At 37.1% G+C, this 21,052-nt stretch overlaps 1 protein-coding gene across 8 annotated transcripts in view; it reads right to left on the reverse strand.

The window, feature by feature from the left end:
• Positions 1 to 21,052, reverse strand: part of BIRC6 (baculoviral IAP repeat containing 6) — a 181,105-nt gene that overhangs the window by 132,584 nt on the left and 27,469 nt on the right. For all 8 annotated transcript variants that reach the window (XM_071806174.1, XM_065835494.2, XM_071806171.1 and 5 more), the window contains exons 10-14: positions 19,378 to 20,772; positions 11,792 to 11,941; positions 8,117 to 8,342; positions 3,892 to 4,052; positions 1,032 to 1,163 (exon numbers count right to left, since the gene is read on the reverse strand). In XM_071806174.1, coding sequence (XP_071662275.1) covers positions 1,032 to 1,163; positions 3,892 to 4,052; positions 8,117 to 8,342; positions 11,792 to 11,941; positions 19,378 to 20,772 — 2,064 coding nt within the window. The remainder of the gene's footprint in view (positions 1 to 1,031; positions 1,164 to 3,891; positions 4,053 to 8,116; positions 8,343 to 11,791; positions 11,942 to 19,377; positions 20,773 to 21,052) is intronic.

Here is a 21,052-nt window from a genome sequence, read left to right on the forward strand (position 1 = left end):
ACAGCTATCATTGGGTGTTTTCTGAAGCAGAAGAAAACTGTTTGGTGCTTTGTTAGTTTGTTGTTCATTTGTGGTTCTGTGTGCGTTGTGGTTTTATTCTTTTGTTTTGGTTTTTCATTTGCTTCTTTCAAAAAAGGTTGACTTGTTTCTCGTGTGCTATACTGAAATTATCATTCACTCCTCTGTTTCTTCTTTCTCAGCATGAAGTACCTCATTACAGCACTTTTTCTTCTATCACCCCTTTGATCCCTTCCCTCATGCTTTGCAACACCTTTCTTGGAGTCACAGAATCAGAGAATGGTTTGGATTGGAAGGGCTCTTTAAAGCCTGATCACATTAAAGAAAAGATGATGTAAAGTAAGACTGCTAAAAGGACCAAGAAGAGGAATCAAAGCTCTGGAACTGATTCACTTCAACTAGCAATTTCTAGTCTGTAGCTCTCCTCACTCAGATCCAATCTCATTGTCTTTCAGACTCTAACAGATCTTGTGGAAGAGTACTGGTTAACAAAAAAGATGACAAAAACATCACAGCAAGTCTGGTGTGGCTGAAAGTCAACACGACTAGTTAGGAATTCTTTAGTAGCTGTTTATTATTTTGCTTGGTTTACAGCAGCAGTATGCAAAGAAAAAGTCTACTAAAATAAGCTAAGGTATTCAAGTAAAATCCTGCTGGAACGGGTAAGAGTTTAAGACAGAAAGGTGACATATCAACCTATTTTATTTCTAATTTCAGATAAATACTAATCTGCTTTTAAGCACCAAGACTCCAGTAAGCTGGGTTCTTTTGGGCGCGTTTGTGTTAAACTTTCAACTTGTACAGTAAACAGACCAAGGAGAGAGGTAACATTGAAGAGGGCTGAGAAATTCGTCTATTTTAAATGGCTGAGAACCTTTTGCAGAGAAATTTCAGTATATCATTAAAAAACAAACAAACAAACAAACAACACAACAAGAAAAAAAAAAAAAAACCCACACAAAAAAACCAAGCTCATATTTCAAACAAAGTATAACAAGATAAATAAAACTTACATTGTGGTTCCTCTATATCCATATACTGCATTTCTTCACTGAATTCAACCAGTCCTGGTTTTCCATTTCTCTCCACCTCAATATTATGAGCCGGAGATAAAGGAAATGTGATCTGCCGATCTACTGCCGCTTCTGGAAACAAAAATATTAGCAAGATTTAATAAAAATTGCTTAAGGCTCAAGGAAAACAGAAGCAGTAGTTTTCATAGCAAAACACTATTTACAAAGGCATATTTTTCATATGAGGATTGCAATTGAAACTGCAGCAAATAGTTAAAATATATTTATTTGAATGACCTGTAAACATGCTTCTTTGCTTAAACATTGACTATATTATTTTCTCCTAACAACCAACTGTAGATTACTCCCAAGTAATTAGATTCCAGTATTGAAATGTTGATATTTTACACTGAAAATAACTGTATTGCTCCCTGTTGAACATCAGACATGATTTTTATAACACTTAAGTACAGTTCTTTTTTCAATTAAATGGTGTCATGAATCATAAATGAAGAGATCATGCAAGCAAATGAACAAGAAGCACATATAGTGCATTAACTACCACATCAAAAGCATTAGTTCCAAACCCAAAGAATTATGCCTCTGGCCTTCCTGTTATTACACACTAGATATTAAACTGGTTCCAGGGTTCCTGTCATACACAAAAAAAAATGACTGAATAAACTCTCCCCTACACATCTCCTTTAGGTTTCATCATCTTAACATTTCAGTTTCTCCCCACCTATGGAAGAAGAGAAAGGTAGAAGGGTGAGTGAACTGAATTTCAGTCTGAAGATTTTATACTTTTTCAAATGTCCCCAAATAATCCCAAATATTACTTCTCTCCGGGACTGAAATATTTTGGATAATACCCAGCACAGATAAGTTATCTAGGTTTGTTTTGCCTTATAATTAAATAATTAGTGCCCTATTACTTCATTCAATAGCGCACACAAAAAAGGCAAATGTCATCAAGGTCCTTTTCCAAAATCCAAGAAACTAAAATAAGGTAGAAAACAGCAGCAATGCAATGACACTTGAGAGGATGTTGGTTGAGGCGCCCCAATCCTACTGAATCAAAAAGAAAAAAAAGATAACTTTGCTCTCCACTCCATGCATTCTCAACCCTGTCCATAACAGAAAAAAGCAAATACCATCATACTGCAGGTAAGGTAGTGAAATATCACTTTCTGGAAGAGCTCTGTCATATCTTGTGATGAGTATGCTGTACTGTCAAGCATCCATAGAAAGCTCTGGCAATCTATTTCACAGCCAAATCAAATCTCTTCAAAAATTACCAACTCATGCAGTTGTTTGCTCAGAAATATTTAAAACTGCAACATTAAGGAACACAATTTAGCTTTTCTTCTATTGTTTTGTTTCAAAGGTGAGAGTTTTCACATTAATTTTGACCTCCAGGTCTGCAAATGGACTGAAATCTAAAATTAATGCTGAAAACAAAGCAGGTTCAATTTGGAAGAGCAACATGGACTATCTGTCCTATTTTTCGCTTTGATTGACAACATTCTGGTACACGTTAAAATTAAGGCTTTACTTCCAGTATTAAACAAAGTAAGAAATTGCAAGAACATGTGTTGACTGCTGTCCTACAGCCACAGCTAGCGCTTCCGTTAAAACTCTTAAACCATCTTGTATCCTAAAAGAACATGTTTTTCTCCAAAAATATTACTATGCTAGAATATTTTATTCTTGGATAATCACCAGTTTATAGTATTTCTTTGAGGAGCATCTCCAGGACACTTTTTTTCTTGTTAAACTCTGGGAGATGCTGCAGAGTGAGAAGTCATATAAACACATATTAATGATCTTCGGCATGCCTGTATTCATTTTCAAAATTGACAGCTCTGTTACCCTTGCTTAACTGGGGTGCTCTTACTTAGCATGTAAAAAAATAGAAAAAAGAAAAAAATAGCTTTTATAATCATTCTTGCTGTTCTCCCTAACACATTTTATATGCAGCAGCCAATTTAATATTATCCAAGAGCAAGACTTCTCTGAACTATTGAGGTGGCCAGATAAAGATAACCAATTAATGCCTCAATAAAAGGAAGAGTTGCTTCCATCTCTCGCAGACAGGGTAGCACGACATGCAATGAACACTCCTGCCACAGGAAAATCCCCACGGAGGCACACACTTTTCCACATCAAAGAAGTGGCTTTTCAATGTATGTTACCCCCTCACAGGCTCCCTGAGAGCTCGTAAGATGCAGAGTCCAGCTAGGACTCTTCACAAGGCAAGAGCATTCAAAGCTTTGCTCTACCCTGTCAAAGCTTCGAGGCACAAAAGTGAAATCATACTGCAGCTTTCACATTGCTTAGTTAATGAGCCAGATGATGAGAGAATACCCAATGAACCCAGGTTTTATCTACTGTCCTCAAAAAGAAAAGCCTTGTTATTTTCTCTTACGAACCCAAGAGGCACTGGCAAATAATTTCCTTCTGCGACTTGGGATAATTTATTATAATATTTTAAAATACATCAAGAACTTAAAAGAACACCATTTGTTTCATCAGTCAATCTCCAGGACGATTTACAACACTTCTTTTAGGTACTGTAGGATTCAAGCAGTACAGAATAATAATTCACTTCAACCTTTCTGAGCTATACACTTTTATCTGTATAAAATTCAGGATTTTGAAACGATTTAGCCAGTTTGTTTCCCAAATTTACATTCAAACATGGTAAGTGAAAACAGACCATGATGCTGAGAAATAGGATAAAAAGAAAATAAGCAAACTCTAAATATTCACACAATTTCAAGCAATTCTTCTAATATACATCACAAAAAATAAGGCGTTTGAGAAAAGAAAAAATAATGGGAAAGAAGTTCTTTCTTACCATTGACTTTGCCTAAGCCTGGAGCTTTATTTTTCAGTAAAGTCACTTGAATCTGGGGAATGTTTGTGATGTTTGAATTCAAAACAAATTTGAAGTCCACATGTCCAACCATACAAGCTTTTGGTAGAACCAGTTCAAAGACATGCTCATCCCAGCTGTTGCTGTCGTGAAAAAAAAATACGACAATAACCCAGTGTTAAGAGGAAATTCAGACCAAGCAGGCAACATCACCCCGGGCATTCTCCATCTATGCAACTTTTTTTTAACAAGAAGAAAAACTCATTTTGTGTTAGTTGACACCCACATGAATTTCTGAAGTAAAATTCTTTCGAGCTGCAGTTAACCACATTCATTTTGTAAAGAACATGCTAAAAGCCAATTGATAAGAGGGCAAATCAACATTTGAATAAAAGTAGCAGTGAAAAGATTCCCTACACCATAACTTACGTACTGTTTCTATAGTAATATAAAATCAGTTACTCATTCCTGGAAAAAAGAATGAGAAAAAAACCAAACCAAAACACCACACTAAAAAAGCATCTACCAATCAGTGAAGTGTATGAAAGCATGATAGTAACTACCTTGCAGTCTCTTAAGGTGGCCTTCCCCATTGGCAAGTGTTAAATAATGTCACTTTCCAGAGGTACAGAGTCTAGAAGACTCAAAATACTAGTTTTAAATTAATTTCTTAAATATATTTAATAATTTATACAGGAAGATAAATGCTTCTTACTGCATGCACACTCAGAAGCCTGTGCTGTGCAAAATGGGTGCAGCTTTATCTCAATGAGTCATTTTCCTTTTGAAGCCTACTTTGGTTTACACGGAAAGTGTAAACTTGAGATAATAAGTACCCCTCAATGACCAGTTCCAGAGTTTGATACACTAAGGTTTGCAAAAAATAGTTTGAATCAAAGAGCAATTACAATAAAACTAATAATGTGCCAACTGTCACATTTGTATACATTTTAAAAATAACTGCACTTCCAGATCTTCTCAATTTATCAGTAAACATTTTTTTAAATGTAGTAACTTCAATAGTCTGTGATTATCTAATTGCATAATTGATTTCACTAAGAAACTGAGTATGCTGCTATAAATATTGGTTAGATGTTTTACTAAATTTTAAATTACAAAAAGGTATTTTAAATCAAATAATACGCTACACAATGATTATTGTGCAGAAAACCATTTAAAAATAGATTAACAATTGGTACAACTATATTTAATTCTTTGCATTTTTTACAGTACTTTGTCTGGACATCATATCTCCCCCAGGCAAGTACAAAACACTTCTAACAGATCCCAGGTAAACACAATGAAATGGCACACCAGGTTTCCAGAACAAGCAACACAGAAAGGGAGTGATTTTGGAAGGAAAGATGGACAGAAGTGAAAAGACGGACTAAAAAGAGCTTGTGTTTACGATCTAAGAAGCAACAGTGAAGAATTTTCAGCTAACTTCACAAAACACTCAGGTAAATATCATAAAAATTTATCCTACAACTCCAGGGAAAAAGTAAATTTGCTAGCAAATTTATCACTAAAAACTCAGAATCATAGAATTGTTTTTGTTGAAAGAGACCTTTAAGATCATCGAGCTCAACCATTTATCTAACACTGTCAAGTCCATCACTAAACCATGTCACTAAGCACCACATCTACGCAACTTTTAAAAACCTCCAGTGATAGTGATTCCCCACTTCCCTGTGCAATGTTCCAACGCTTCACAACCTTTTCAGTGAAGAAATGTTTCCTAATATCTAAACCTCCCCTGACACAACTTGAGGCCGTTTCCTCTTGTCCTATCACTTGCTACTTGGAGAAGAGACCAACACCCTCCATGCTACAACCTCCTTTCAGGTAGTTGCAGACAGCGATAAGGTCTCCCCTCAGCCTCCTTTTCTCCAGGCTAAACAGCCCCAGTTCCCTCAGCTGCTCCTCATCAGACTTGTGCTCCAGGCCCCTCACCAGCCTGGTCACCCTCCTGTGAACTCTTTCCAGCATCTCAGGTTCCTTCTTGTAGTGAGGGCCCAAAACTGAACACAGGATTCAAGCTGCAGCCTCATCAGCACTGAGTACAGTGGCACGATCGCTGCTCTAGTCCTGCTGGCCACACGAGTTCTGATACAAGCCAGGATGTTGTTGGCCTTTTTGGCCACCTGGGCACGCTGCTGGTTCATGTTCAGCCAGCCCTTCCTCTAGCTTGGAGAACACAGAGCCCAGTGTGAAACAGGGAGAGGTTTGCAGGTGGGTTTTTTATGTCTGAGTGTTCCCATAGTTCAGTTCTCCCACTGAAGGAGAAACACTGATATTTGGATAATTTATAAGGTAAAACAGACTCTGTTTTTTCACTTGTCTTGGTTACACAGCCTTTTAAAAAAAACAAAGTAGCATTGAAATAGTGTGAATCTAATAAAAGGCCATTGCCTAACATACATTTACAGAATTATCTCCTCCTATCTATTCGAGAAACAAAAGAATTACCATATCAAATTGCATTACTCATCCATCTAGCCCTATAATCCCACATCTTGACAGGAATCAGTATGCGACACTCTAAGGGAAGATAAAAGTAATTTCATATTAAGGACCAACAAAATAACCCAGATGTCAAAAGGTTTCTTCCCAGATAACTTTTAATTAAGCACTAACATTGCACTTGATCTTAATATTGTATATACTACCTTATGAACAATGAAACTGTAATTTAATCACTTTCATCATGAGTCATTAAGCAGTTGTCAAAGATTTCCAGTACTAAACCAAAACTTTTAACTTTACTGCTTTAGGTTCCTGTTTTACTTTGCAGCAGGCATAATTATTTTCCTCTAATGAGACAATATTCGTAAACTAATTCCTAACTATCACCTTCTAATTAACATCTATTGCCTTCCCTGTTTGCTTCCTTGTATCTTCATATTGGTAGCTTTTTACTTTTCAGCTGTTGCTGAACACACCAGATAATCAGTAGCTTTAACTGGAAGTTTGCAAGGAACCATCTCATTGCCATTTGTTACATACAGACCATTTTACTTACACAAAGCAAAATCACAAGATAAACAAAGGTTTTAAAGCCTACAATGCACTGCACGTTTTTAACAGTAAGTTCAGCTCATATTAGGTGTTGGCCCTGGAAATGCCCTGCAACTATTACCTTCTAGACCTGTTTTCACACCTGGAATGTTTCTTTATCACATGCAAGCTTTCACTTATTTATACAACAAGCTCTTTTCCCCACATATAAACTCTAGCTCCTCTAGCTCCCCTTCAGCTATTTCATTCTTTCCACTGTATGGGCATTTAGATCCCACATTACTATTCAAATCTTATACATCAGTGGGACAGATGTGTGACAACCCAACCCAAAAGGTTCTGTAGTGCTTTATTGCATACATCCCTTAGTAAAGCACGCAACACAACTTATATCTATATTTTGTTCCTCCAAGCATTTTACAGAAAAACTGTGCAAAGCTACTTCAGATATGTTTTAAGCAACTCTTGAAGGTGACTGCAACACTGTCATTGTGGCCCTTAGAATCCCAGAGGAATTCCAAGTTCTAAAGCCCTGCATAAAAAACTAGGAAGTGCTACATATACCATGTCCGTGCAGTTCATTGCAATGAAAATATTGCCTACATTTTAGCACAACTAGGGCTCTATACTGGCTTAACTAAATGTCTCACCTATAAAGATTTAACTTGACCTGCACAGACATAAATCCAGATTCCATCCTCACATTTTAAAATAAATTACAATACGATTTCATTTACGACAATTAATTATTATAGTGATAATGGCACCCACAGCTTGCATTTTCCAATTAAAAAAAAAAAAAAAAAGTACTAAGAATGTTCCTATGCATAAGAAAGGTGAAAAAGGTGAATGAGACTTTCATACAAACAATCAAGAGTATCGGTAATTCTGGGGGATGTGCTTGTCTAATTACATAATGAAACGACAACATTTGGCAAAGAAAAATACCCGAATTCAAAACTCGACTTTTCAATTTGTTTCAAGGTCTGCTAAACCAACTCTGGCAATCTCACAATAGTGCTATAATGCAAACTACCAAATAGGCATTATGATGTTTGAAAGTATATCTTCTTAAACTTTCACGCTACTTCAAAACAATTAAATTGCACGAAATTTGTGACTACACAGGCTACACGAACCAGTTAAGCAATACAGACATGCTTCTTTCTGCATCCTTGCCCTACCCTACCTGTCTGTCTGCAGCTTCCAAGTTCGAGTATGCTGAGCTGCATCGCCATGGTGCTGCTGGTGTAAATGCTGCGGATGCCGCCTCTGCTGCTGCTCTTGCTGGACTTCTACCCAACAGGGAGGGACAGTGGCTGAAAACCGTGGCGTCAAGGTCTCAAAACGGGTCAGTTCCACCAGGGATGTCAGTGTTTCAAGGGAAAATGGCTGGTCCACCAGAAGATCAACTCCTGAATAATTACAGAATATACATTAATCAATATGTAGGTATTTTTTCCAGAACATCCTATAAACAGTTTGAGATATATCCAAACTGCTATAGGTAAAATCAACTTAATGTTATATGAAGCTGGTTTTTTTTTAAAAAAAAAAAAAAAAACCACCACAAAAAAAAGACACCAGCAAAAACAAAAAAAATCCCAAACACAAGCAACCAAACAACCCTAGCCTTGAAGTCAGTATCCTTTGAAGGCAGCTCAGTTGGAATAAATTTTCTAAGTACTGAGATCTCTGAGCATGCTGCCTGGGACTCAACCAGAAGCATCAGGAAAAAGTAGTTAGCCAGCTACACTTTAATGTTGTAAAGCTGATTGAAACATTTTTTTAATATCTCCATTGACTCACAAAAATCCAAGAAAGTTTTATATTTCATGAAAACAGACATATGGAATTGCTATGCAATTGTAACATTTTTATCACTGTCTAAAACATTACTTTGGCACTTGCTTATCAATATAGACTTGTTTTACAGTGGATTACTAGAATGTTTTGGAAAGCTTCCAATTTAGCTTAAAAGAGGGATAAGTGAAAAACAAACATGCTTTATGTAATACACTTAAAAGACACTGGGCTTAGACAAGTATTTTGTCTTCTTGTCTTCATATTCAAGTCTTGTCTTGAGGAAACAACGATATTAATTGAGGAAGTACTGAAAATTAAAATATCCCAGGGAGATAAACACCTAAAGAAACATTACAAAGAAACTCTAAAAATAATCAGGTTTCATCTGGAGGAAAAAAAAAAAAGGAAACTTGAGGGATATGCACGATATTGTTACTTTTTCACCATTTTACCTTAAAAATGCATTTTGAAGAAAATCTTTTACTTGTAAAGAAATTACATTTTTCAAAAGGAGAAAAGTTTGCTACCTGACTTCTACTGTCACCACCCCAAGCGAAAAAAACAATTCACAAACCACTGGCACAAATACCACCCACTCAGTAAAGTCTGAACCTAGAGACTATCTTGCAAAGCAAGCCCAGTCAAAACCAGAACACAGCTTGAGAGTAGAAAGACACACACGTTTCTTCCCCCAAAGTGGAGATGTTTGCACAGCCCTAGCGATCATTCACACATTATACGCTAAGAATCAAGTATTACTGACTTTAGTATCCTTAACCCAGATAGCTCAGAGTAAGAGCTCTGCAACCACCATTTGGTTTCAACTCTTACCCTCTTGCCCTCTCATTTCAGCACTGGTTTCCTGTGACTATTAAGCTTCTCCCACAGCTTTTAGTGGCTCAGTTTGATGCCACAGAAAAATAGCACTCAATTTATCTGATTATTACTGTATATCCAACAGCTTTTCTGAAAACATTACAGACCAAGTTCAAGCAATACTATACTCTCTGAATTATATGACTACTTAAAGGAGGATCTGCAGCTTGTGCGTAGTCTAAAGATACAGTTATTTGAAGTCTATACATAAGTAAAACCTTTTTGTTTCAATAAGACATATTCAAGCCTATACTTAAAGCTGGATGAGGAGTAAAACAAGGGAAAAAAATGGCCACTAGAGTACTGGCAGAATTTAAACAGTAATGATCATCAATTTGATTCATCAGGTTAGTCAAAGTTACCAAAGTTACCATTTGATTGGAAGTCATTTAAATCTGCTGCAGAGGGAATGTATCTATCAATGCACACCTATGTCCTGGATATTCAAATTCTCTTCATTGCTTTATTTGCCATTAGCAAAAGAAGGAAGGTGCAGAAGAAAGCCACAGACTTCTTTCCCTCATGTATGTTCAACAGTTTTTTACCTAGCGGTCTTCAAACTTTAGGAATGGCTGCTTTGGCGAAAAAAGGGGAGGAGCAGGAGAAATTAAAAAGCAGAGAAGACAACAGAAAGCCCTTTACTGCTGCTTACATATAATCGCATGGCAAAAAACATCTTTTCCTTTCCTTTTTTGATCACCTCTTGTGGAGTAAAATCGAGGGTCATACTAACACAGCACAACACAACTTAAAGTGTTACAAGGCTGGCAGGAAGCCGGGGTTTGGGGAGAAAGACAGCAAGCAGCCTGGTGACAACAAAGATGCCATGATTCAAAATGGTCCCTGTACTGCCACTCAGTCCTCTCCCAGCTGGTTTTGTCCTCTGTAGCTGCAGGGAAAAACATGCCTCACCACACACAAATAAAATTAACATCACTTCTTTGAAATAGTCACAGCTATATGAATGGTTTATTGCCATTGTACCACTGCTTTACCTTCATGCTTTATATTATTTATTCTTTTATTTTACATTATAGGTCATCTGTTCCCAGTATATCCCTATTTCTGTACCAACAGACATGACCAAAACCTCCAAATTCCAACCCAACTAAAATAATTGTGTTTTGTGTCTGTATCTTCAACAATTGTAGGTTAAAACAAAAGGAAAAACTAAACAGTTTTACGGCTCCCTCATAAACAATTCCATTTAAAACTCAAAGCAAGACTATAAGTATACATACACTTTATAAATCTCAGTATGACTCTAATTTTCCACTTAATCAGCAAAATTACATTTGTTGTTAAGTTTTAGTAACAAGTTATCTACACTACAACACGTTTGATGAGGGCTGAGAAAAGGTCAAGAGGCCCGCACAGGAGCTGCCATAACCTGCACACTCACTGCTCTCCCTTACAAGCAGGAGGAGCTGCTCACATTTTTCCCCTTTGAACTGCCCTCTCACCCAATTCCTTATTGCACCTAAGTGGACCAGGATACTACCAAAGGCAGAAGACAGGAAGACAGGACTGGTGTATGAGAACTGCTGTAAAGGCAATACTTAAATGTAATGTTTGGGGTGAAAACAGGATTTGGACAGCTAGAAACAATTACCTCTTGCTGTCCAAGGGCAGACAACCTTTCCAGGAAAGAAACTAGTAGAATGACAGCAGAATTTGAGCATAGCTCGACCCAGACAAACCACAAATGAGAAAAATTCCAAGAGTTCACACGATAAGCTTAATTTATCAACAGCAACTGCAGTGCTTGAACTACAGAGGGCATCAGTTTCACTGTGTGCAACGGAGATCTGTTGAATACATGTTTTTTACAGTTTTATTAACTTTAAGGCAATTTTACATAATGAACATGTGATTTTAATTCCAAGTAAAGAGCTCAAACCTATTTAAACTATATGGGAAGCTCAGTGTCTGCACAACTATTGGTTTTTCCCTGTCTGCCACACTTACACAAAAGGTTTTTTTTTTTAATCAGGAACTGCTAAAGTGTTATAGTTGTATGTAACCAGTGACAGACATACAGGAACTACAGAACTCCAACTTTGGGCAGCAAAAAAGTAGAAAGCAGCATGCTATTAACTCACTCAAAATCATCTTTATATGCAACTTCCAAAAACTATAAAAGCTTTTTTACCTACGAGACATTTAAAGACATGCAATTTACCTGTAATGCCTGGACTAGAAGGGTTAGATAAGGGCTTGGTGCCTTCTGATGACTGTTCTACACTTTTGGAAAGGGATCCATCTACAAGTATATCAGCTTCATCTATGTCATCGCAGGTCCCTCCAATCTGAAGGAAATGAAGTTCCCCACCTAAAATCATCAGACAACAAAAGAAGAAAGTTTAGACAGGCATACTGCTAAACTGAACTCAGAAGACAGACTTGAAGTGCCATACAATTATGACAGTAATTATGCAGGACCTGAAACCAGTAAGATTATACAGGAACACTCAATTTGCTTCACTACTAGAATTTTTTTTCAGGGTAAATGCAAAACAGAAATACAATAATACTGACTCCAATTGTAAATGGCATCAAAGAAAAAACATATTACGGGGAGGAGAGGTTAAAAGGGAATTAACTAACGAAACCTCAATAGAAACCCAAAATCATAACCATTATGACACTTTCCATAACCCAAATCATGCTTTTAAACAGAAAATATTCCATCATGTCAACTGAAGGCCTACACTACCTCATTTGTACAGGTCCCATAAACTTCCTTTCAAAGTTCAATATTTGAGAATTGAAAAATCACTTCCCCACTGAACTCACCTAAGGCACTTTTCACGTTATTTCATCAAACCCGGAATTACAACACTGAAGAGGTCAACAGACAAAAGAGCAGGTACAAAACTTTCAATGGACACAATGTCTTGATGGAAGCTTGAAATCATCCAAGAAAGTTGCTCATTATTCACCACTACAGATATACCTACAGGAATTCTGCCATTTCAAGAGAAGTCACCAAGAAGGAATGCTCAATTTTATATAAAGTTAGGGGAAGGGCTGTTACCAGTTTCAGAAGTTACAAAAAACCTAATCAGTAGGATTTAGATAGAGAAGAAAATCCTAAGGTAGGCTTTCCATAGTTTTTCTGAAAATTGATTACAGACTGTCTGTCCTTCAGCATCCAGCATTAGGTCAAACCCTGTTAGACAAATTATCCAGGTAATCTGAAACAAACAAATTTGAGATAATATATGTAATAAAAACCCAAGATAAAAGCATAACCAGCAGGTACATATTCTGAATTGTGAGGGGAGTGAAACATAGAGCAATAGAGAGGCGCAGCGCAGCAGAGAGCGAGAGTGTGAGAGGCGCAGGGCGAGGATGTGTGAGAGACACAGAGAGAGTCGGTATGGTTTTTTCTGGATCTCAGTAGGAAAGGACAGACAACAAATGGCTTAAAAAATAGTTGTTTCAACAAGACAGAATAAAAAGAGGAAAATAACAGCTCAAATGACCAACAGGAAAGAACCTCTCCACGGACAGGACCTGTGAAGTGTGCTGTGGGAAAATCCACCTGGGGTCTGGGTGATGCTGCGCAACAGCAGGGCTCCCAGCATCTGAAGGGATGTGAGATTTTGTCACTATCTATATTTCTCTTCTTATTCTATCTTATTCAAACAACTATTTCATTAAGTCATTAACTCATTTGTTGGTGGGGTCATTCTCACTAAGATCCAGTAAGAAGCCTTCACCATCCCCCTCTCAGCCCCAACCCACTCACCCCCAGTGCAGAACAGCACATCCCAAGTAGATACCAAGAGTGGAGGGGAAAAAAAAAATAGTTCTAGCAAATAACACTTGAAATTAAACAGCTCACAAAGGAGCAAACCCTCACGCAATGGAAGTTCAACATGCTGACTTGCACTATCTGCCAGTTTTACAGCTCACAGCAGGAGAAACACTGAAGAACTTCAGAAAGTTGTAGGTTTTTCTAAGGGAAAGTTATGCCAAGTTCTCACTTATTCTGTAGATGGTTGGGTACAGTTAAGTTTTAAGGAAACAAAACCTTGGTTCTCATACCAAGTCTGTGAACTTCCGTCACTAATTAACAGCAGTAAAAAACATCCTTACCATTTTATCCATACTACAAGAGAGATCACAATTCCTGCTTTCCTGAAAGACTCCATCCAGCACTTTTCCAAGAAAAATACTGTGCTAAACTTGAGATATCTCACTTCTTTTCCTATTTGTTTTTAAAAAGCTTCTATAAAAAAGTTTATAATGAACTTCAGTTTTACAGTATAAGCTTATAAAATTATTAGTGCATATGCACGCTTTTCAAAACCTGTCAGGTGGCTTTCCTTCTGTATCACAAAGGTGGAATTTGTTCTCCTAGAACATCCAAAGATGACCTTCTAAAGGTGCATTCCTAACTGTTTCAAAGATACCATAGTTGCTATAGTCAAGCGCCAGGGGGAAAAAAAAAGTGCAAAAGTTAATGCTGCCCTTTTATTTTGTTTGGGGATACTACTGGTGCATGGTATGCACTACTAGGTTGAAACAGTGACCACTGACTTTGTGATCACTAAATCAGTCAGAAGAGAACTGGGAACCAGCATCATTATACTTCCAGAAGACAACAGGTAACCCACAAAAAACACTGTTAATTTAATTCTGAATTGTATTTAAAATCTGTAATTCACTTGGACTCAAGAACCTGGTGGGTTATACAAACAGAACGTAAGAATCATAAATCCATCCAAATATATCCCAAGCTTCCTTCTGGCAAAACACTTACTGGTTCCAGGAAAGCAGCATTTGCACAAGTTAGGGAACATGTCAGAGACTTGGCCCCTGCAGTGAAAGCCAACCTGTTGAAATGTTCAGTACCCCGAATGTATCCTGTACTCTGGCAGGAGTCAGAGAGAGTGACAGACACAACCGTGGACAGCAAATCACAACACAAGGACACAGCTGAACAATACCTGAATAGTCAAAGCAATTAAGAAAACAAAGCCATACCAGAGAAACTAAACAACTTGCAGTCCTCCTCATCTCATCACTGGGTTGCACAGAAAGGGTTAGCTCTAAACATACTAGTTCAGAACACTTGAAAAATGTCCTCAAGAAAGCTCCCCCAAAACCTCACTCCAGCAGAATTGAGACTATTCTTGGAGATTTCAGCTGTAAAATTCCATCCCAGCTTACGAAAAAATAAAATGCAATTGAATAGGGACAAGTGAAAGTTTCTATGCATAGCAAGAAATCATTAAATGCACTATTATGGGATGAAGAAAAATCAGTTAGCCAGCAGTTCTGTAAAAGAGGTTCTTGTGAGTCAGAAGATAAACCAGATTCAATTTCCTGTTCAGAAGTGCAAACATCCCACTGTGTGTACACACACAGTATGCAGAGACTGCAGAGCTGCTAAGGAATTCTTCTGTTCCATTCAAAGACACCTGTAGGATTACTGTACCTGGTTTTGAGTATCCCATTAAGAACCATGTGTACTAACTTGAGCAGGTCTTTTGGGAGGGGAGAGGAAGGGTTTTTTTTCTTCAAAAGCCCCTGAGGAAAGTTTAAAAGGACTGGAAATACTCAGCTAAAGAAAAAAAAATGGTTGGAGGAGGACAGTACCTAAATACACTCTGTCTTCCCCTCCTCTTCTGAAGCAATCTCTTTGCCATGTTATAAAGGACAGTAATGACTCCAATCTGCAAAAATGATACAGGCTAAACACTAGGGAAAAAAGATCATCATCAAGGACAGCATGCAGTAGAAAAAATTGCATGAGTAGGCTGTTAAATCTCATGTTGAAGATCTTCAAAAACAGTCTGATCCCTTAGCATGACTTCCAGCACTAATTCTGATGTGGGAAAAACTCGAGCTCTCCCCAATCCCATTAGACACCATTGCCTATGAAGGCAGAAAACTGAAAATACTGATTCCCGAACTTCAAATACACCAGTATGCAAGGCTGATAAGACCTAATGGCATGGAAGAGACAAGAAAGATATCCAAACAAAACCAGAAAAAAGCTACAGAAGAGTAATTAATACACTATATGCAACTCAAGAGCAAGAAATCTGTTATAATTGAAAGATAGAAGATTTATGGGAATCAATTCTCAAATGTATGGAAGTGCCATCCAGTTCTGCCAGGCTTGCAACATGAAATATTAGCATAGACAATTCACTTTCAAGCTATCAAACTCCAGTCTGAAAAAAACAAACACCACCAAAAAAACCCACAACATTTTCTCCAGCAAAGGGGAGTGACTAGAAAAACTCTCGGTACAAGATTAACACTGCAGGTAAGAATTTAAGAGAATCATTTATATAGAAAAGAACATTAAAATTAAAAATAAACACATACAGACACCTAAGGAAAAAAATGCTTATGAATGAAAACGTAAAACAATCAGTAAGCTACAAATGTACATGATGGGTTACATTCAGTGTTGGTGGTCTTCTTTTACAGCTTCCATCTATGACTAATTCAGAAACAGATACTATCCAGAATAAGTCATCTACTGTGATCTTGGAATTGTTATGTGTGAGAAGCTGATTATGGAACTTCATTGGAGCTGGGTCTTTTTGTCTGTTGGCTCTGAAGCAATGTAGGCAGAAAAGAGAACTGCTAAAGCAAAAACGCACTAGGGTTCTTCTTATGGTGAAAACAAATAGAAAACCTTCTTTCCCCCCCTGCTTCTACCCTAACTACTTCCAAATAATAATTAAACTGAAAATATAACTAAATCAATTTAAGGAACTACAGTTTCAGCTGAGCACAATCCAGGAATTCTTCACTCACTAGAAGGAACTCAAGCACTCAAACAGATCACACAAATCTAACACCTGCTCAGTTTAGCAGGGAAGCATCTGGTTCACCACACCACCATCAACATTTCCACTTCTTGTAGCATTTGTTTAAAAGACCACCTCACTTTCCTACTCAATAATATTTCTTTAGAGAGCTTCAGAGACTGAAGTTTGTAACTTAACAAGGGAGAAGATCAGCAGCAGTGAAGAACAGAAAACTGTCAATTCTTAATGATCTTTTAAAAAATACTCCTAGAAAAACAAGCATGCACAATTTTCAAAACTGCCAAAATAAAATACAAGCAGAGCTTTACACCTTTATGTAAGATAAAACGAAACACTTCAGATACATCAATTTTTCCACCTCATTCCATATTATAAAGCAAAGTTCAACAAAATTGCCCGACTGGCAAACGCAGCTGAGCAGCCAAACTAAGGAAGGAAGCAATCAAAACAAACCCAACAAAAGAAAAAGGTAGAATGTGTACTATTGCCCATTTTCTTAAGTAATTCTTGGTAGGGCTATAATTTTAAAAAAGAAATATAATTAGATGAAAACTGAGATACAAGGAAGGCAGAGACAAATGTAGCTCTGGAAACTTGTGTATCCAAAACAAATTATATCCAGTCCTCTTAAACACCAGATAATGGACTTCAAATATCAAAAAAACACCCTGGAGTTGTAACCCTATACCTGTCAGTCTACTGTATAGTTTTATAATAAAGAATTTACTTATTTTGGATGCTACAAAAGCAAAATCTAAGTTATTTTATACTATTGATGCAAGACAAAATGTTCAAAACTCCTATATGATAACACACAAAGCACTACTAAGAAGGTTATTAACTATAGTCTACTTTGGCCAAGGTGAAGAGAGGAAAGCAAAATACAGAGATCAAACTCCACTATGTTCGCTTAACAGAACAAAACTTTCAGACATTAAACTATCTTTTTGCCTACTCCCACCATCCAAGCCAGTAAACAGGTAAGAATTTACTGCTCAGCTAATATTCTTTGATTGTTTTCCAACCATATCCGAGCATTTCCAGGGCATGTAGGTTCCAAATATTCTACTTAACATTTTCACTCATCTTTGCACTAGAAGCTACTTGCTAGAAGGAATAATGTTGAATATGCCAGTGATTATAGTTGTTCTACTTTCAACACCTATCTTCCTAATGCTGTCAGCCTACAGGCACCATCCCTTATGTGGTAGTAAATAGAGAGGAACAAAGACCTGAAAACAACTTTGGAAGAAGCCTAAGAACAGTGCATTTAAGAAAAAAATAAAAATTAAAGAAAATAAAAATCTTCAGCCACCTAGCAGATAAGCAAGCAATTCTGCCCACTTAAAGCAGAAAGATTAAAGGATGATTACGATTCAACACAAAAAAAAAATAAATACACAAAACCTGTTCCTTACATCAAGTTATTCAAATGTACAATAAGACATAGGATTAAAAAAAGTCAGGCTTTTTGATTTGCTTTTTCTTCTAGCATTCCTGAATTTTATGCAGTACAGTTATTTATAAACATTGAAGATCAAGTCATTCTTTACAAAGCCTCATATTTTGGCATTAACTTTAGGACTCTCAGGCTTCAGATGTATCTAGTATCAAATCCTGAAATCCAGACTTCTAAGGGACATCGGTCCCTAAATATTTATTATGGCTTTGGACTTAATTTCCCAAAGGTAAGAAAAACTATACCAAAAGAAGTAACTGAAATGTTCAAAAAGAAACAGAAATTGAAAGCTTGACATTTTAACAACGAAAATGAATTCTGGAGTTCATTCTAATTTGGTTGCAGAGCAGAAAAATCAAGATCCAAATAGAGATGCAGTGGGTGTAAATGAAAAGTAAGAATAACCAATAGATAAGAGAAAACTGAATAGTTATCAAAGTACCAATTCAAAAGACTTGATGGTAGAGGGATACCTGAGGCATGTAGGAGTACAGAAAAAAAAAAACCAACCAGCCACCTTAAAGGCAGTAAGAACAAAAGAAGTCACAGCAAAGATATTTATAAATTACTACATGGGTATTTTAACACTCTCAGAGAGGAAAAAAATACAGAGATATTTACTGAAAAAGTAGAATGATGTGCTTGTGTATTATGAGGAAGATGAAGTATTCTCCAGTCAGTAGCATAGGTGCTGGTTATCTAGGCAGAAGAGACAAATACTCCTACACACACAGCATAAACGCTCCCAACTCAATAGACCAGCATATCTTACACTCAGAGTCCCAAAACAGGTTTAGATAACACTAAATGCTACAAAGCACACAGTGACCGTACACACAAACACTGGATAGGAAAATACTGCATACAGTAACAAGATGCCCTGTAATTTTTATCATCAATCTTAACACACAAGAAAGACAAAAGTGATTTGATAGCAATAAAATTCTGTAGAAAAACACCTTAGCGAGGTTTGGGTTTTTTTAAAATGAGATTGCGGTTTGATCAGCAAAGTCTAAGTAAAAAGATTATTACATGGATATGATATACTAACAGTTTTCAAAGGCAATTAACCTCACAGCTAGAGTTCTGTTTTTACTAGGAAAAAGCATGCACTATTAAATAAAGTTAAAACAGTGTAATAGACACCCTCTTCAATATCACCAATTACATACAGGAGACATTTTTCTGAACTGTGGCTCTCTAGCACAGAAATAATTACATACAAGAACTACTTTTATTTGGTTTGGATTTAAGAAAATCTCTGCCTCTACAAGAAAAAAAACTGCCAGTATACTGGACATACCCAAGAGTTATTCCCATTTTAGAAATTAAAATCTACATTTAAGATGAGAAATTAACTTGAGTCCATGTTCCCTAAAACAGAATTAAACTATACATAACTTCGACGGAATCTACCTATTTTGAAACACAGATTGTAACATTCTATAATATAATCAAAATACAGTCATATCAAGCATTAAGAAACATTTTTTTAAAGGAAAGTCTTACCTTTGGTGCATGCACATAATCTGTCTGTGCCCGAACAGTATATCACAGAGACAAAAATATCTGGTTCCTCAGTGCCCTCTTTTTTAGGTGGCTCCACTTTGGCCAGAATTTCAAAGTTCGAAAGATCTAGTATTTTTACATATCCTCCCTGAGTAGTTATTACCAGGTGCCCAAGAGTAGAGATCTCAGATCTTCTCTCTCTCCCACTGCCATTTTTAGAAGTTAACTGTATTTCCTCTACAGGCTCCTCACAGTCATCCTCTCGGTTATCCAATATATCTGGTGGGAGCAAAATCATTGAGGTAATTGTGTCTTGGGGGTCTTTGATATGCTGGATTTTTACTGGTTCCTCCTCTAGAGTAACTATTCTAGTGGCATAATTCATCTTATAAAGCACTAGGTATCCACCACTAACGCTTCTCTGTTCAGGTTGAATTATTAAAGGTGTTGGTACATCGGCTGGTGAGTCATGCTGGATTACATCAACACTTGTGCCATTCATTACAGCAAGACTTGATTCTAGTTCCCCCTTCCTTCTATTACATAGTGCCGAGTTTAATTTATTTAAATTATTCAAGGCCTCTACTTGATTTATTGCACTCAGAGATTCGACAGGACAAGTCCTCAGTCCTACTAACAAATGAACTCCATCTGCACAAGGAGTGATCGAATCTACACACAAGTTCTCCTCCTCTGCAAACTTTGGCAGACGCAGGCACTGAACCAAAGTCCCAGGCTTGGGAACCATGGAGCTCCACTTGTCTGAGTCCGGAGAAGTCAGGGTGGCTGCAGCATCTGCAAACTGTTGAATGTAGGTCACAGGGGGATCCTGTAACAGCAACTGCTCCTGACTGTCCAGCTCCATTTCAATGATCTGTGGAACTGTGAAACCATCATCGTGTATACTTTTACTCATAATATTGTTCATCTGTGAAAAGAGTTTTCCTGCTTTTTCATCAGATTCCTTAATGCTGTATAGCAGCAATACAGGTAAAGTCCTCCTTACCAGAGGGGAATTCAGTTCTGAATTAGTGCAGGATTCATTGTCAGTTGATCCCTGTTCCGAGACACTCTCACCTCGAGTCCTACTTAAGCCATCCAGTGACCTCTGAGAGTTAGTGCTAACAGGAGAGGTAGCAGGTGATTTGTATGTTAACAGACCTCCAGCTAATAAACAAGGAAAGGGAATGTTGTGTTGTTCTAGATGTTTTTCCTTCATCTTTTCACTCTTACAGTTGGCCAAACAGGGATTTGCCCCAAGTTCTTCAAGATCCTTAACCGTGTCTTCCAGAACGTTTGCAACAATTTCCCACTGAAGCTTTTCAGGTTGCTGAAGAATACTTAGAGCTGTTATATCAAGGCTGACTTCCATGGTTTCTTTTTGTGATGTATGCCCTTTAAAACAAAAATGTTTAACATTACATATGTTCAAAAAAAAGGAATTATATTGCATTTATTATGGACTTACCCTTATATTCAGCAAAAAGTCCCTGCACATTTCAACATGTTAGAACATTCCATGTATTCCACATTTGATGGTCAAGAAACAATAAGAGGTCAAGAAACAATAAGAGGCCCAGAAACATTCCTTCCACAAAGACTTCAGTTCTCCTAATTTTATCATGAAGAGTAGAAGTAGCGAGAACAGGACAATAGCCTCTGTAACTAATTTCCC

This window comes from Patagioenas fasciata, chromosome 3 (assembly GCF_037038585.1).
Source record: "Patagioenas fasciata isolate bPatFas1 chromosome 3, bPatFas1.hap1, whole genome shotgun sequence".
NCBI lineage: Eukaryota > Metazoa > Chordata > Aves > Columbiformes > Columbidae > Patagioenas > Patagioenas fasciata.